Source organism: Dipodomys ordii, unplaced genomic scaffold (assembly GCF_000151885.1).
Source record: "Dipodomys ordii isolate 6190 unplaced genomic scaffold, Dord_2.0 Scaffold27, whole genome shotgun sequence".
NCBI lineage: Eukaryota > Metazoa > Chordata > Mammalia > Rodentia > Heteromyidae > Dipodomys > Dipodomys ordii.
Window position 1 is genome coordinate 18,318,881 of NW_012267243.1, and position 18,602 is coordinate 18,337,482.

The 18,602-nt window shown below is 44.8% G+C and overlaps 1 protein-coding gene across 1 annotated transcript in view; it reads left to right on the top strand.

Moving 5' to 3' along the window:
• Positions 1 to 18,602, top strand: part of Dnm3 (dynamin 3) — a 366,727-nt gene that overhangs the window by 256,198 nt on the left and 91,927 nt on the right. The window contains exon 17 of the mRNA XM_013015559.1: positions 13,656 to 13,767. Within this exon, the coding sequence (XP_012871013.1) occupies positions 13,656 to 13,767 (112 nt within the window). The remainder of the gene's footprint in view (positions 1 to 13,655; positions 13,768 to 18,602) is intronic.

Consider the following 18,602-nt stretch of genomic DNA (forward strand, 5'->3'; position numbering starts at 1 on the left):
AGGAGGGGAGGACAGGGCAGGGGAGGGCAGGGGAGGTAAGGGGAGGGGAGGGGAAGGTAGGGGAGGACAGGGCAGGGGAGGGGAGGGTAGCACCTTATCATCTGGGAACTGGCCATGTGGCTAATTCCTGGCCAACCTGGACCGCACAGTGACACTCTTGTCTCAAGAAACAAATGAAAAGAAGATGATGATGGTGAAGAAGAATGGAAAAAGGAGAAACAAAACACCTCCCTGTCGGCTGTGCTTCGGTGTCTGGTTTACTGGCTGGCTTCTTGGCTGCGCCCTCGGGGGTGGGCCGCCCACCACGATGGCAGCCGCCTCTGTGCCCCGCGTGTGCGGGGGATGGTTGAACCTGACGTTAGAAGGTGGCGTAAACCCGTAAACCCAGAGGGCGAGAAGGGCGAAGGGAAGGCTGACCCAGGCAGAGAGAACAGCGTGTTCCCAGACTCTCAGCTGGGAAGAAACCTCGGCCGCCCTCGGACTAACCGCCGCAGCCTGAGAGGCCGGGCGGGGCGGGCACCTTTCGCCTGAGCACTGCAGCAGGGTGCAGCCTGAGAGGCCGGGCGGGGCGGGCACCTTTCGCCTGAGCACTGCAGCAGGGTGCTTGCTGTTGGTCTTTATTCTGACGCAGTGGGGCCCTTGGAAGAGTGAGGCGGTCATGTGGGGTGAGGGTGGCATCTCCGGGGTTGGCACTCTGGTTGGAAGATGGTGTGGAGGAGCTGAGCGCTTGAGAGAACACTCAGAGAACGAAGGGGAAGATGTCGAGTGACCCCTTGGCACAAGCATCTAACTATAAGGAGCACCATTCAGCCAGGGGCCAGAGGCTCAGGCCTGTAATTCTAGCTACTCAGGAGGCTGAGATCTGAGGATCACAGCAAGGAAGTCAGCGAGACTTTTTTCTCTAATAAAGAACTTTAAAAAGCCAGAAGTAGAGCTGTGGCTCAAGTGTTAGTGTGGTAGTCTTGAGTAAAATTAGTTCAGAGACAGTGCTCAGGCCCTGAGTTCAAACCCAGGAACAGCAGCGTAGGAGGAAGAGGAAGAAGAGGGGGAGGAGGAGGAAAGGGAGAAGAGGAGGAGGAAGGAGAGGAGGAAAGGGAGAAGAGGAGGAGGAGGAAGAAGAGGAGAAGGAGGAAGGGGAGGAAGAAAGGGAGACGAGGAGGAGGAGGAAAGGGAGAAGAGGAGGAGGAGGAAAAAGAGGAGGAGGAAGGGGAGGAAAGAAAGGGAGAAAAGGAGGAGGAGGAAGGGGAGGAGACGAGGAGGAAGAGGAGCAGGAGGAAAAGAGGGAGAGGAGGGAGGGGTGGGAGGAAGAGGAGGAGGAGGAAGAAGGAAGGATGGGGGGAGGGAGGAAGAGGAGGAGGAAGAGGGTAGCATTTGGAGGAAGAGGAGATTTAAGGATAAACGAGGATTTTGAATTGGTGCCTGCAGGGAGAAGCCGGCCTGGTGGTTGCGCATCTTGAGTTCAGCACTGAACTTGAATCATCTCCGTGTCACCATCGCAGGGGCTTCTCAGGAAAAACCTTGCTTGATACCCATGGAGGGATCTTTTCAGTTTTACTCAATAAAGTTTTCTAATATAATTTGAGGAGTTTGAAACCCTTATTCCTGGGCAGGACTGGTGTATCGTTGTACTTCAAGTGTGACCCTTTTGATTCTAACCTCCTGCAATGTTCAGGGAAAGAAGCTTCTCCGATGGAGCGAGCTGGGATGGCGCTCCCAGAATGCTTAGTTCCGCGTAGCCTGCTGACATTGTTGAGAGGTCCTGGGTACAAACGCTCTCCTTGCAAATGTTGGGGAAAGATACCTATAAAAACTCTGAGACCAGAACTCTTTTAAATGAGAAGTTGAAATATTTTCCAATATGTCGTAGATAATAGTCTCTTCAGGTTTTGTGGGTTTGTTTTATCTATCTTTCCTAGAAATTGTGTCCATATATGATAATTTATCTAAAAGTATACTTAACATCTCAAGATAATTTAACCTCTGTTGAATCATGTATCTTGTTTGTAATTTTGTTTGCTTTCTAATCTTTTGTGTCTTTTGAGTTTCATTTTATCATCTGATTCACTGAAGAACATACTCTTACATTTAATTATGATATATTTGGTTTTCTTGGTTTTCTGTAATTTCTGACTTTCTAAAAAGTCTATATTCTGCTTTTTCTTAGTGTTATAATTTTCCAACTTGTTAAATTCAGTGTTTACATTGTATTTCTGGGGATTTTTCTCTTTAATAATAGGGCTTACATGACTGTGATTTTTGTTTCTGGATAGAGTTTTGGCTACATGTCCTGAGTTTCAGTCCTATGTGTAATGCTGTTTTGTTTGTTTAGTAAATAATGTGTAATTACGGTTTTGAGTTGCTATTTGGCACAAGTGTTTTGTAATTTTACTTTGAAGTGGTTTTTGGTTCTCTGTGGTTTAACTCATTATCAAGGTTTCTAGTTAGGATGTCAGACATACTTTCTATAGAATAAAAATAATAATGCTTGGTGCTAACTTATTAACTTACACTAATAGAAGCACAGTTTTGCTTCTTAAACTGTACATGTCAGACCTCTGTGCCGTTGCTCAGCTGTCAATAGTGCTTGAAACATTTGAATGTGGAGAAAGGACCAGTGAGGGTACTCGGATAGCCAGCGATGCTAATGAGCCCTTACTATGCAAAATACATACAGGGAGCACTCACAGCTCCAGCATCACACTTAGTCTAGTAACGTCTAGATAGATGGATGGGTGGAGGGATGGATGGATGGATGGATGGATGGATGGATGGATAGATAGATAGGTAGATAGATAATCACAAAAAATGCTAATAGATTGGAAGGGTAACACTTTTGCTGAGGGATGGCAGTCAATTACATGTGCAATTAACAATGCACTCTATCATTTCCAGCAAAAGGAGGGGAAGCTACAAAATCCCAAAGAAACACACAGAGTGTTCAAGAGCCTTAAAAATAAATAAGTTTGTGTGGCTGAACCAGAAGGAGGAAAGGAAGCGAGACAGGCAGCTCATATAGGAAGCATCTAGATTCTTTCTCTGTGCAGTCGGAAGTCACCAGTGGACTCTGGCTAGAGTGGTAAATAACTTACAAGCCCGGTGCCAGTGGCTCACGCCTGTTATCCCAGCTACTCAGGAGGCTGAGATCTGAGGATCGAGGTTCAAAGCCAGCCCAGACAGGAAAGTCCATGAGACTCTTATCTCCAATAAACCACTAGAAAACCGGAAGTGGTGCTCTGGCTCAAGTGGTAGAATGCTTGCCTTGAGCTGAAGAGCTGAGGGACAGTGTCCAGGCCCAGAGTTCAAACCCCACAACCAAAAAAACAAAAAAAAATCCTTACAATCTCTGTACTTCCGTGTGAAAATGAATGCAAGTAGAAGAGATTAGGAAGGGACTGGGAAGGTGGCTCAGTGGTAGAGCGCTTGCCTTGCATGCATGAGGCCCTGGGTTCGATTCCTCAGCACCATAAGCAGAAAAAGCTAGAAGTGGTGCTGTGGCTCAAGTGGTAGAGAGCTAGGCTTGAGCTGAGGGACAGCACCCAGGCCCAGAGTTCAGGCCCCACGACCGGACCCCCCCCAAAAAAAAGAGAGATTAGGAAGTTGCTGTATCTTCAAGAGAAGACAAGAACAGGCCTTGGACGTGGGCTCTGCAGTCCAGGGGTGGCTTGGCAACTTGGCAGCAGCATTTAATGTTACCCAGCGTGAGGGTCTCCATGGGTGGTGCTCTGGGCAGACAGAAACAAACCTTTGATAGAGTTGTGGGTACCCAGAGTTCAGAGGTCTAACAAAGGACACAAACACAACAAGAGAGGGAATCAGGAGAAGGAAACCTGGAAGTCTTGAAGATGGATGGGGAGGGGTCAGCAAGCCTATCCATACCAATACCCTAGTGTGGCCACGAACAGGGGACCAGGGAGTCAAGAGCTTGCCTCATAAAGACATAGAGCACATGGCTCTCTCAGGCTGAAGCCAGAGCACAGGACAAGGCCCTGTGGTCCATGAGGAAAGGCTTGAAACCCAAGAAGACAGTTTAAGAGAGCGCAGGAGTTTTGCTGAAAAATCAAATAGAAATGGAAGAGTTTCTGGATGTGGAGAAGTAGCAAAGTAAGAAAAGAAAAGCATGTGTGTGTGTGTGTGTGTAAAGACTGCTTCTTTTAAGGAGCAGAAAGGAGGAAATTGTACAGTAGAAGCCCGGGAATGGTGGTAGCAGGCCACTTCATGAGAGCGTTAGAGGCGGTGGGGCCTGATGTGGAAGCGGAGGCCTGCCTTCCTTCAAGGCAAAGGCAGAGTCTGTGGCCCAGATGCAGGTACTCTGCTGGAAAGGTCCGTCCGTTGCACACAACGGCTTATTTTCCTCACAGTTATGCAGCAAGATTATCTGCTGGGTGTGAGTGGAAGAAAAGGTAGGGACTTTTATCTGCTGGTACAATATATGTGTGTATATATATATATTATACATGTATAATGTGTGTATATATATATATATTACAGAATTATATTGGGATGTCTGAAAAAGCTGGTGCCCATTTGATACTTGCAGTTATATACTTGCAGTTATGTACTTGGAGTGACTATAATCAGTACAATGTTATGGCTTTTTTTTTCTTTGTGTCATTTAGCAGCTTAAAAGCTGCAGCTAAAGAAGAAAATTATTTTCCTAGAGTTTTATTAGGTAGGAAAAATAGAGGAAGGAAATATGGAAAAAGGGATTTGAAGGTCCACCAGGCTGCAGGGTTATTGGACGTGCGTGGTGGGCCCACGGTGGAGCCTGCCCCAGTGCCCTGCTGTGACGTGGTCATGGATGTCCAATAGGTCTTACCATTATTTAGACAGGAAAATAGTTAATAGGAACTTTCTTCAAATCCTGAAAAGCAGGGGTACACTAGAATAAACCTTGGTGGAGTCTTTAGGGAACCATGAGTATATGGTTCCTGCATGATATATTTAGGATTAAGTTTCACGCGTACTGCTTAACAACTTACATGAGTCTGGTAAGGAATCCTTTGAGCTTTATTTTATTTCTGTGATTGCCAATGATTCTGTTGCTGTCAGAGAAATGTTATATCATTATAATTACACATATAATGAAAAATAGGAGAACTGTGAAGATGTGTTATTTGGCAAAACCAGGATTGAGACACTAAGCCACAAGAAATACTAGGCCCAAACTAAGTCCGTAAGCTGTAATAGGTCTAAACTTCATCAATAGCATATTAATAAGAATGCAAATTCCATCCTTAGGCTTCAAAAAGACTAACTGCACTCGGTGCAGAAGAGGCTGGCTATGAGGAGCCACATGTGAAAAGGCTCAGGGCAGTGGCATAACATGTAATAACAGGTTTGCTGTTTATAGGTCTCGCTTGTGAATTCACCTTTGGCTAGAATTATATGAGGTCAGCTCTTCCCAGAGGTACCTTTCCTTCTCATTATTCTGCCAGAAGTAAATGTTGATGAGTATCTGCATTTTTAGAAATACAAACTGGCATTCAGAGAGAATGCATTAGCCAATGTCATGTACATAAATGTACATCCTGGAGAGTTGTCCCTTGCTAGACTCTTCCTTACTATATTCTATCCAGAAAGAAAGGAATGATTCAGCTAAACTCTTTTCTTGCCTTTGTATCTGCAGATTGGTCATTTCATTTCCAGGAGGATTTTAAAAATAAATAAAATGTTCAGAAGGGCAAGAAAGATGCTATGTATCTAGAATCTTCTTTTTTTTTTTTTTGTCGGTTGTGCAGCCTGAACTCTGGCCTGGGCACTGTCCCTCAGCTCTTCAGCCCAAGGCTAGCGCTCTACCACTGGAGCCACAGCGCCACTTCCAGCTTTCTGCTTATGTGGCGCCAAGGAATTGAACCCTGGGCCTCATGCATGCAAGGCAAACACTCTACCACTGAGCCACCTTCCCAGCCCCTATAATCTTCTTTATGAAAAATATTTGAAGCTATTGGCTGAAGGACTGGCTTAGAGACTAGAAGCCTTACGATTCCCCAGATACACAACTGTAACGTGCGAAACATTCAGCAAGTCACGATTCCTGAGGGCAGTTTAAACCTATTTAATCTCACCGGACAGGTTTGCTATTTAACGAGCTCACATAAGAGTGGTCGTGTGAACATCCATGTGAGACTCAAAGGAAGGCACAGACAGATCCACGAAACACTGTGACCTCACCAGCAACAGGGGCTTGCCGGCGAAAGCAGCTAGCTACACACCGCCCTCCGGGAGGGCCTGGCACTCGGGCAGGGAGCGGTGGGGGTCCGGGACTCTGCAGCAGACCCCTAGCCGCTTCCCAGAGGCCGGCTGGTGGTGTGGGTTCACGTTTGGTGCTGACCGTGAGGACGGAGACTCACTCCTGGCCTTCACTGCCCTCAGAGATTGCAAAGCATGCCAAGGGATTGATTCAAAGACTCTCTTGAAGCGTTGTTCAGAATCATCTGTTATCTGGCCCCTGAGGTTTGAAAAGCCATGACAGGTAAGGGAATCACACTTCCTAGTTTTAACAGCCAGAGGCCTTTCTTTTGACTTAGGAACAAAATGTACACAATCACAACATGAGCTCATGGTGCGGCCTCCTTCCCATTAGAGAACCACTTATCAGCCTTCTACTTAGGGGGAAGCATTTCTCATCTTCTCTTTGAGCCTGGAAGTGACTTCCCATGTCTTCAAAGTCTAACACACATCGCCTGGTTTTACAGTGGAATCATCCAGAAGCTCCTATCTGCATGAGTGCAGTTGAAATAGACTAAACAAACAAAAAAATACCGCAGTGGGAATTTCTGTGGGTTATCTCTGCAGCCCAGCGCGGTGGGAGCCTGGAGGCCTCGCGGACAGGGTGTAGGAGACTTCCAGTAAACCAGCTCCGTTCAGTGTTAAAACCTGTGTCCAGCTCCTCGGCTGTCTAGACACAGCCAACCAGGAGGCTTCTAGAATGGCTAAGAACCAAGCAGCCAAAGCCACCAGAAGCCTTTGACCCTCTTCTAATGTTTCAACCAGATAATTATTTTCCCTCTCAGGAATTTGGCTCTCCTTTAAGGGGAAAAAAACAGTAAGATTTTCCATGCGGAGAGCCCCTGACAGAAAATACTCTGGCAAAAGGTCAGGGAGGAGGGGCAGGAGCTGCATTCTTCAGGTGGGCTCAGAGAGGTGGAAAGTCTGCGCCTCTTCCCTCTCCCTGCTCTCCAGCTGGCCAGGACACCCAGAACTGTGGTCCAGCTGCGGCTCCTCGGACGCGTCCACCGAAAGCAGCTCACACGGAGCACTGAGCGGCGGTGGGAATGCCCCCCCATGGAATCCCCAGGGTCGCTCCAGGCAGTTAGGGAGGGGAGAGAGCCGACATGCGTGTGAAGGCGTGTGAAGGCGTGTGAAGGCGTGTGAATGGGTGTTTTGTCTAGACAATCAGTGGGTTACCTCTCTGCTCTGTAGCCAGTTTTCTGCCAATAAACTTTCATTCCTGGAGAACATACTTCATTTACCTAGGCCCCTTGTTATTTAACATCTGACGTTTTCTGTAGAAAGTGAAGGAGGAAAGTGAAGTGGAAATGTTGATTTTAAAAATAAGCACTCTTCACGTTCGTCCCACTGGGACCTCCCTCCCTCCCTCTCTCCCTCCCCTCCCTCCTTCCCTCCCTTCCCTCCCTATTTTCTCATCTTTTATTTCATTCACCTCTCCTTTTTTTTCTTTCTTGTATTTCATTCCTTCATTTATTTGTTTAAAAATATTCATTTTATGAAGACCCTAAGTATGGAGGACAGGCAGGCCCACACTGTGCCATGCCTGGTTAGATGTTGGGAAAAATCTTCTGAGTTCTTGGAAACTCCGTTTTCTCATTAGTGAGGCATTCTGCAAACCTTACAGTGGGAATGAGGAATAAACAAGATGCCTTTTCTTTTAACATGGTAAAAATTAGAGTTTCCTCTTTTTCCTGTCTCCATTTATTGCTATAGTCCAAAAGGTACCCACACAGAAATGAAGAAAAATATAGAAAATTAGAGACACTGATCAACTCCTTACAAGACTCAACTCCTTACAGTCGACTAGACTGAAAATATCTCAAGCTTTACCCCAATATACATGCGGCCAAACAAGAAAACAACCAGAAGGTTCTGCAGGTCTCCATGGAAACACCTTGAGAAGTAGGCCATGTGCCAGTCAGAAATCCAAACAACCAAATGCACTGCAAGGCCGAGTGAAAACCAATCCAGTTAAAACCTTAAACACGAGGAGATCCAGCAGGGAAATGGATTATAGTAAATAGTTAAGACAAATCCATAGCATTCTTGCCAAGTCATTGTTGAAAGGGGATAAAACAAATATAGAATTTTAAAAAAAACAAGGAAATTCCTTACAGAGATATGAAACTAATAATTCAGAAGTATATCAAGACAGATTAATATTGCTAGAAAGGTCACTTTCTAGAAAGATTAGCAAACGCCATGTGAGAAGGTGGCAGAAAGTAAAAACTTCTAAATCCTGTAAGAAGTCAGGAGTTATTATTTTATTTCTGAATTGCATAAATACAAAAATGAATTCAAGAGTGATTTGAAAGCCTGAATATCATCAATTTACCTTAGAAGGAAAAACTTCTGGAAACATATAGAAGCTTCAGCTTGCTGCGCTCACTGTCTCCCACGGGAATGCTGCCCCTCCGAGCAGCATCTTTACAATAAAATAATTGTTCTAGAAAAAGAAAGAATAAGCATTTTAAAAAGCAGTGCATGTCTCCAAATGACAAAAGTAAGATCAACATACGATCATGGTAAGAAAAAAAAACATTAATGAAACTTCCGTCATCATAGCTCATGGGCTCCAGCTTGGAATGAAATATAACATCCAGTCATACTGATGGTATTTTTAAGAGGCAGGTATTTTTTAAAGTAAAAAAGATAAAAGTAAAAACAGTAAAAGAAGAGAAAAAGATATATCATGTGACTGCAAATGAAAGTGAAAATCCATTGAAATAATATACGGTAAAGTATTTGATTGTGTTTCATAGAATATGCTGTGAAATCAAAGCAAAATCTTCACTTCTATAAATATAGAAATGGTCAGCTTCCTTAGTGAACAAAAATATTAAAGCATTCGTGGAGAATTCCTCTTAGGTTGTGAAACTAAAGGAATTTAAAGGTTTATGCCCAAGATTTCTGAGCCTAAGATTTGTTGTTTACTGTTCATAGATACCTATCAGTACTGGTCACTTTGTCAGAAAGGGAGCCCAGTAAAATAAAACCAACTCATCTAACTATCTCTTCCCGTTTATTAATATCTTACGCCATGCTATTTTAATTGTTTACAACTTTCTAAATTAAATGGCTCTCCCTGATGTGAGCAGAGCATTTTCCCATTTGCTCTCTGTGTTGCTGGAGCCCCCTTGCAGCTCATGCTCAACTCTAAACATACCATCTTATTCCAGCAATTCTGTTAAGCACCAGACTTTTCCGATTCTTTCCGAAAGACTTCAAGTAACTTATACATTATTAATTTCTTCCATGCTCTTAGACTTCACCATCGAGTTAGCATGAATGTCTGATCCTCCTTTTTCAGCCTCTCCTCTGTCTGTGGCTCCATGCCTGCCTTTTCTCACTGATCCTCCTTTTTCAGCCTCTCCTCTGTCTGTGGCTTCATGCCTGCCTTTTCTCACTTGGGACTTGTGTAGCCTCCTGTTCCCGCTCAGGATGATCTACCTTCTGGTAAGGTGAAGGGAAACAGTGGTGCATTTTTTATGTTTCCTACTTCATTCCTACAATTTTAATCTACATCACCAACCCGTTTTTATTTTCAAATCATTTTATGATTTCCCTCAGTGAACATCCGCTCTTTCTTTTTTCGTAAACTGTGAGCATATTGCAGGCCATATCTTTCCCTGGGCCCTTCGCTTTGCTCCACCATTCGACTTTGGGACCTGCTGCTGTGTGATTCTTTTGTTTCTTGGTGTAATACAAGGACTCTCTGGGAATGTGTTCTTCAGGTTTTTCTCTTTTTACCTTTACTTGTTTCGTTTAGATATTTTTCTCTTCCTTTTCCTCTCCCCCTTTTCCTCCTTACCCTTCTTCCCTCCCTTACTCCTTCACGTCTGGTTTGTGATTGTAAAAATGTGACTTAGACGTTTCCTTCTTTCAAAAGTCTGTGAAGGATGACAGTGCGTATTGACCGGATGTACGGCTGAGCTCCTTGCGTTTGTGCTACTAACAGGGCTTGAACTCAGAGCCTGTTGCTCTCACTCAACTATCTTTTACTCATGGCTGTTGCCCTACCACTTGAACCACACCTCCAGCCTGGACTTTTGCTGGTTACTTGGAGGTGGAGTCTCAAGGATCTTTTTGCCTGGGCTGGCTTCACATCTCAGTCTTCCAGGTCTCTTGAGTAGTAGGGATTATAGGCAAGTACCTGGCTTATGACAGACTGATTTTTGTTCATAATGAAAAAGATCTTTAACTTCTACTTAAAGGAGTCTATTAAAGAAGCTTTGTGGATTATCCTACCTACGACCTTTTCTGTATTTAATCTTTGTCTGCTGTAACACCCAGTTATTAAGAGCTGTATTGGTATGCGTTTTGGTCTCGTTTCCTTTGAACCCTTCCTCGGCTCGCTTTTCTCCGAGGCTCTCCCCTCACCTGCGGTGGGGTGTTCTTCAGGTGGCTATGTGAATGACTGTCGGAAGGTGCCGGGCTTCTCGTCCCCAGGCTCTGGAAAGCTCCGGATCTCCGTCCTTACGCCTTTGTGTGTTCATTCCAGTGCCAACCCCCCCAGTCACCCCAGAGGTGGCTTTTCATTGGCTCTATGTTGTAACTGTGTGATTCGCATTTGCCCAGGTGGCATCTTTCCTTGTCAATTCCTCCTGAAATTTTGCTTTCAACAAAATTCGCTTCCAGTGTTTGATTCCTTCTACCAAAACTTCTTTTCATAAAATAGTTTCTTGTGCAATACATAAAGAGAGTAGAGAATTATCGGCTATAAAGAAGAATGAAATGGTATCATTCGCAGGAAAATAAAACTGGAGGTAAGCCGGCCACAGGAGGATTACATGTATTACATGTTCTCACAGGTAGAACGTGGGGGAAATGGAAGGCATGCAGGTAGAGGGAGAGGATGGGGGAGAGGGTGGGCGGGCAGGGGGAGGCGGGAGGGGCAACGGCGAGGTCTGCGTGACCGACATACGCTACACTTCATGCTGGACACTGGTGACTCCCACTCAGGAGGCTGAGATCTGAGAACCATAGTTTAAAGCCAGCCCGGGCAGGGAAGTCTGTGAGATTCTTAGCTCCAGTTAATCATGGAAAAAGCTGGAAGTAGATCTGAGGCTTAAGTGGTAGAGAGGATGGAGCTGAGGGACTGCACCAAGGCCCAGTGTTCAAGCCCCCGGTGGGGGTAGAAGGCACTGAAGGACACGGTGGCTCCGTCCTGGGCGTGTGGCTGGGCAGGGCCTGTGGAAGGCGGTGACCCGTGTGGCCTAGGCAAGAAGGGAGGGAGGAGGGGCGGGGGGCGGGGAGGGAGGCCGGGGAAGAGAAGCAAAAAAGCCTGAAGGTTGTGTGTCAAGTGGTACAGCGCCTGCCTTGTTGCTTTCCTTTTCTTTTTATGGTCAGAGTGATGTACAGAGGGGTTACAGTTGCATAGGTACAATAATAAGTACGTTCCTTGTCAAACTTGCTACCCCTCCCCTCATTTTTCTCCTGTTTCCCCTCCACCCCATCCCCGCAAGTTGTACCGATCATTTCCAACATCTTGTCTTGTGACAACATCTTGCTGTTGCATTGGAAGCACTGCCCAGGTTCTCAGTGCAAACCCCAGGCCCACCAAAAGAATAACATCTGCTAATTAGAAACAAAAACAAAAACATATTCCAGTACCCAGAGGGTGCTGTAGAAATGATAAGGATGTGAGTAAATAAGTGGGAAGAATTCAAGGTAGTACTCACAAAATGCTTTTTTTTTTTGTGCATACTTTTGTTTGCTTTTCTTGGGCTTCCTGTTGTTTCCAGTTTAGGTGTTCTGGGGTTTTCTTCCATGGTTTCGTCAGTGAGACTCTTATCTACAATTAACAACCAGAAAACTGGAAGTGGCGCTGTGGCTAAAGTGGTAGAGTGCTAGCCTTGAGCTGAAGAGCTGAGGGACAGCGCCCAGACCCAGAGTTTAGGCCCCACGACTGACAAATAAAATTTTTTTTAAAAAAATTACTATACAAGGCACCCTGGGACAGGTCTGCACAGAGATGCAAAATCCTTGATTCCGTCTGTGGAGAGATGGAAACCCAGGCTCCCAGGAAAGAGTATAAAGAGAAGAGATGGGAAATATATGCTGTTGCTGGTACTGAATTAGTCTGTTGTGCTGGTTCTCCTGAAAGGTAATGGGATTGTGTGCAATGCTTAATTCTGATCACTGTAACACTATTTGTAGCAACCTTTCCTTAGAAATAATAGCAAGGAGGGAAGGGATGCTAGGGGAAAAACCAAGGAGGAGGTAACAATGCCTGATAGGAAATGGACTGTAACCCCTTTGTACAGTATTTTTCCAATAAAAAGGATGTTAAACATAATAAAAAATAGCAATAAATATGACCAAACTAATAGACATTGTCTATTTAAGCATGCTGGAAAAAAACAAAAAAGAAATGATGTCATTGTCTTGTATCAGAAGGAAGGTATAAACAAACCATCACACATGTGTGGTGCTGCGTGTTAGGCCCTTATGAGTTGACATGCATAAGGTTTAACGGGATAAGTAAATGCCCATGATGTCATATAACAAATGAAGACGTTAGATATAGAGTTAAAGGCAGCTAGACAGTGCAGAAAGGAGAGGGAGGGAAAACTGCCCAGGAGAAGACTGAGGTTATTTTGAGCTGTGGAACTTGATTGGTTGTTCCCATTGGTGGTTCCTCATCGTGTGTTTGTTCATCACCAGCAGAGCGTATAGACACGAGAGTGCCATCCCTGCTACAGACACACATCCCCAGCACCCCGCCCTCCAAGCCCTTAGTGCCCGCCCTTCTTTTTCTCCCACTTTTGTGATCATTTCTTCTGTGAATCTACCATAGACTTTCAGATTATGATTATCGCCATGCTTGTAAACGTTTCCTAAGCGATAGAATCATTCAAGCTTACAAAATAGCTTCAAAACACTGAGCTTGTTACTGTACAGTCGCCCACAGCAGATCTCCCGGGAATACTGGCACGCCGTGTATTACATGGGGTCCATTTCTTTAGCTTTTTAATTGCTTGGCAATATGAGTCTTATGACGTGAGGGTTTTTTATATTTGTGTGTATATTATACACACACACACAAGTTTGCTAATTCTTAAGACACAATGTGGGGCTGGGAAGGTGGCTCAGTGGTAGAGCGCTTGCCTTGCATGCCTGAGGCCCTGGGTTCGATTCCTCAGCACCACATAAGCAAAAAGAAAAAAGCCGGAAGTGGCGCTGTGGCTCAAGTGGTAGAGCGCTAGCCCTGAGCTGAAGAGCTGAGGGACAGCGCCCAGGCCCAGAGTTCAGGCCCCACAATCGCACCCAAAAAAAAAACACAATGAGTTGCTTTTTGCTTTCTTCTTGTGGTTGCTAGAGAACTGTTCATCTACATGGTCCTGTATGGACAATGGTTGTTGTCTACAGTGATAGCAAATCATTTTACATGTGGCTCAGAACTGAACCTTTTTTCCCCCCAGGAATGTATACAAAGACTATCGTTTCCTTGAGCTCGCGTGTGACTCCCAGGAGGAGGTGGACAGCTGGAAGGCGTCTCTGCTGAGGGCCGGGGTCTACCCCGACAAATCCCTGGTGAGTCTGACCTACCTCTTATTTAAAATGGAAGAAAACACATTAACTGTAGATGCTGTGTGTGTGCTAGAGAGACTAGTTTTAGCTTTTAGCTGATACTTTGTCCTTTCTTTCTGCACTGCTTTTCCTCCACTAGAGTGCTGTGTCAGAACGTTAGTAGGTGTGTTTGTTGAATAAAATGCCTTAGGCTGCTGCCAACTACAGCCGGTGGACTCTCAGGCCAAGGAAGGTGGTTTTTGTTGTTTTGTTTAAAGATTGTATTTTTTCCTTGATATTACTCTCCAGTTACTAGGGTGTTAATACAAGCCATATCGCATCATTCACAACAACAGCATTTTACATTTAAGAGGGCTTGGTTTTATACAGACTCTCTCGTGGTGTCTGTATTACTTGTATCCGTGGTTGTATCTCTGCTGGGTCTCTGGCTAATGTCACTCTGAGTATGAAAGAACAGAAACTGCATATTGTTCTTCCCACTTACCTTTATTAATATACTTCAAGTGTCTGGGAGACACTTCCCTCGCTCGCATGAGTAAACAGAACTTCTCTTTGTGTTCTTGGGAACTGTAATGTTGCACAGCTAGTGGAACAGCCCCCCCCCCGTCTGTGCACACCAGCACCCCGCAGGCAGAGCGCCCCCCCTCTGTCACTGCTCAGCTCTACACCGCCTAGGGCTCTCCCCACCACAGAAGCACTGGGCCTCGGGACCAGGGGTTCAGTCCAGCGTGACGTGACCCGTGTGGTGCTTGTTTGGCTCTCAGCCAACTTAGAAGACTGCTGATGTGTGGTGGGTCCTTCCTAGACTCAAACTAAGAACCAGTGTTTTCGAGATTAAAGTCTGAGATTTAGGTGCCCCTTGGGACAGCAGAAATCCGTCTGTAGACTTCAGACTTATGACTTTGGGGGTCTCGCTGGATCTTAATGGAGTTCCCAGGGGTAATGGATTAAGGATTCGTACCAAAATGTTCTCTTCTATTTGTACCAAAATACTGCTGTTGTTTGAGCTCACCAATAGTCCCTTTATGCCCTTCCACTGAGCACCTTCCTGACTGCCCAGTGAGCCCCACTCCGGGCCTGTCCCTCTCCGTGGACCTCACATGCAATGCTTTCCTGGAGACTCACGGTGCAGATGAATCTGTGCAGCATTTTGGTCAGTGTTGTGCTGTTTCTTCTGTTGTGTGCACACAAATGTACACACATATATGCTTCTCTAGAGAGTGCGGGCGAGGCCGGGCAGTGGAAGCTCGAAGGAAAGGTGAAGATGTTTGGAGTTGATTCTGAGTGAGAGGAGAAAACATGAAGGGTTACAAAACCAATTAGTGACAAAATTAGATTTACCTCCTTAAAAGCTCATGATGGCTGCAATTTTCTGAAGAGCAGCAAAGCATATGGGTTCAAGCTCACCCTCTATACAAATTCCAGATGTTCACTTGAAAGTTGTGTGATCTTGAAAAACCAACTGGCTTCTTTACCTCCCCAAATTCTCTTTTCTAAATTGAAGATAACCTTATAGGATGGTTGATAGAATTCAATGAGCTCAGGCATGGAAAGCATTGAAAAAGGCATTACAAGCGCTCTTCTTTTCTAATGTGAATATCTTACAAGCTGGGCCCAGGGAGACTATGGTGGGTGCGGGAAAAATTGTCATAGAAAACTTAATTCATCATAAACTATTTTCACAAATCTAGATTTTCATATATACATAATTCTACACCAAGAGGCAATCCAAGATATACCTTTTTTTCATTTTAAGCAAATCTAGAAATTCCCTACTATTGGTTTTGACTCTTCACAAAAGTCTCAAGTGTTTACAAACACATAGTTGGTATAATTGCCTGGGAGATCAAGACAAAGAGCTTTTTTTAAAAACCACATACCAAAGGCAAACAGGAAATTAAACTTGGCTGCGTGCCATGACTGTTGCTTTTCTCAGTTTTCATCATAGAAAAAGCGTGTTTCTTGTGCACAGTGTGATCCTGGAGCCTGTGTGGATGGCTGTTGGACATGTCGAATGGCAGCCGACGTTGAAGCTGGCCGAGTGGAGAGCCCGTCTTCGGGCTCACTTACCTTCAGAGGAAGGGCGGCCCTAGGAGTAGTCCTAATTTCAAAATAGCTGATGAAATCAGACAGACCTGATCCTTGATTCCAGTTCTTTAAAAAATTCAGGACATAGGAACAATATGTCATTTTGCTTTTGTATCAATACACCGTCAAGTAAGCAATAGCCTGCGCTCGCTTCCCTAATAATCAAACATTTATGTGGCCTAAGAGGATATGAGTTCAGAAAAAAATCACCCAGTTCTGCTTTTTCCACAGATGCCTCTGTTTTCACTAGAAAGAATTTTCAAGCTAGATTATTGTTTAAAATGATATAAGTTTGAAATCATTTACATAATAGCCATCAGCCAAATTCAAATAAATGATGTTTTGGGTGGACCACTTTTTCTGGCACAATTGGATGTGCACACTTGAAATAACACATTTTTTCCTATCACTTCCATGTGGTGGAATATTCTCTACCAAACATACCAGAATATTCTGCTATCCTGCTTTTTATTGCTCATTTCTTAACTCATTTCTCTTGAACTATTCTAAATAAATATATAAACAAATCCCTTTCTCTTCCTTTTCTGTCTTATTTCCATCCCTTAGCCCACCTCTATTTTAGTGGACTCTAGAGATTCATAGAGAAATGCTACAGTTAGTACTTTGTAGAAATTCTGCATCTAGTGGAAGAGAGAAATGCAAACACTTGCAATATGCCAAGAACTGCAGTGGCTGTCTCTATACAATGCAACAGCCCAACTCTCTTTCCATGTGCATTTTCTAGTTGCCTTGCAGTTGCCAACGTGCATTTTCTAATTATTTTCACTCTCATTTTTCTGGATCCACAGCAAAACACTTCTACTGCGAGCAGTGTGGTGTGGGGGCGTAAAGTGGAATTGGAAAGCCCTGGAGTCCGTCTCCTATTGTGCTAGTAGCTTTCTCTCTGAACTTACACATGACCTCTCCCCTCCTCAAAGCTAGCATTCTATCAGCCACCTGGTATTCATAAGCAGCCACAGTATTTTGAAAATATATTTCAGGAGTTGGGAAATTAGCTCAGTGGAAGAGCACTTGCCTGGCAGGTATAAGACCCTGAGTTTGGTCCTCAACACCACACAAACATACAAACTAATAATAGTCATATTTAAAAAATGTATTTCAATTGAATTCAGATTTAGCAAAAAAAAATTTCTTTTATTTCTATTTCCTTTGGACGTTAAGTTAAAGTAACAGTGACTATGAGATTTTAGACTGTTACATAAGTGCATTGTATTGAGCTATCATGATCCTCTGTAGACATATACCAATATTACGAATGAGGGAAACCATGGAGCCCATGTTCCTTTAGGTCTGGCTTCACTTAATATAATTTTTTTCAAGTCTTTCCATTTCCTTATGAAGGGGTGGTGTCATTCTTTCTGATGGAGGCATGGAATTCCATTGTGTGTGTGTGTATACTATGCTTTTTTGATTCATTCATTCACTGAGGGCCATCTGGGTTGGTTCCATGTCTTAGCTGTGGTAAATAATGCTGTAATGAACATGGTTGTGCTGGTAGCTTTGGTGTGGACTTGTTTGTGGTCTTGGGTAAATGCTCAGGAGTGGGATTGCCAGGTCTTAGGGAGCTCTATGACCATATAAGATGATGCTAATCGAAATGAACTCCAAGTTATGGAAACAAGAGATTTTTCTTTGTTGTTGTTGTTTTTAATGTACTGTGTGAAATTACTTTTTTCTTTCTTTTTATTCCCTGTTGTCATTGTATTTGATTTTGGTGCCCTGTGTCTTATATAAACATTTATCTGATTTGGAAAAGGGAAAGGGAACAACAAAATGGTGAGACAAAGTACAAAGGGTGAACCAATGCAACAGCGATCCTCACCAGACACTGTGTTGGAAATGAACTTTACAGCGTGGGGGAGTTGAGAGGGAGGAAAAATGGGAAAAAATGAGGGTGAGGGTAACAATGTTGGACAAGAAATGTACTTACATATGAAACTAACATCACCTTGACAATAAAATTAAATTTACAAAAAAGTACATAGGACTTCAGTTTCAAAGTGAAGATGTTTTTAATAGAATTAAAAGTTCCCTCATCAGTCTGAAGTATTCACACACACACACACACACACACATGCACACTTTGTATCAGTAGTTAGAAGACACTGTTGTTAAGGAATCTTTAAGTCAGTGGGTTTGTGTGAGAGGAACTTTCCGATCTGTGGGCTTGGCAAGCCCCGTTGTTTGGAGAGGGGCGCAGTGCTGTTTGGGGAGACAGGCCCACCGAGGCAGGGCGGGTGGGCCGAGGGCACTGAGGGCCCTCACGAGTCTGTCCCTAGAAGCTGTCCTAATGGCCACCTAAAAACAGCCCGGGATCTGTGCCTGCCGGGAAACGGCCTGGTACACATCCGGGTTTTTCCTCTGTCCAGTCGCTGCCTAGATGTGGTCCTTCCCTCCTGCCCTGCCCCGGCCGGGTGCTCCCTTCGGAGATGCGGAGCAGCGACGCGCAGTGAGCCCGCAGTGAGGCCCGGGGCTCCAGCGTCCACACCGGCTGTGCTGACAGCGGCGTGGGGTGTGGCACGGTCTCCCCATGAGGACTTTTTGGTACTCAGAGATTCCTCTCGGCAAGACATTAACAACCAATTTTCCCGCGCCAAAGACGGTGGAGAAAGGGGGCGTCCGTCACTCCGGTGGCGCAGGGCAGGGCAGGCAGGGCACCGGGGGCGCAGGGCAGGCAGGGCACCGGGGGTGCAGGGCAGGGCAGGCAGGGCACCCGGGGGCGCAGGGCA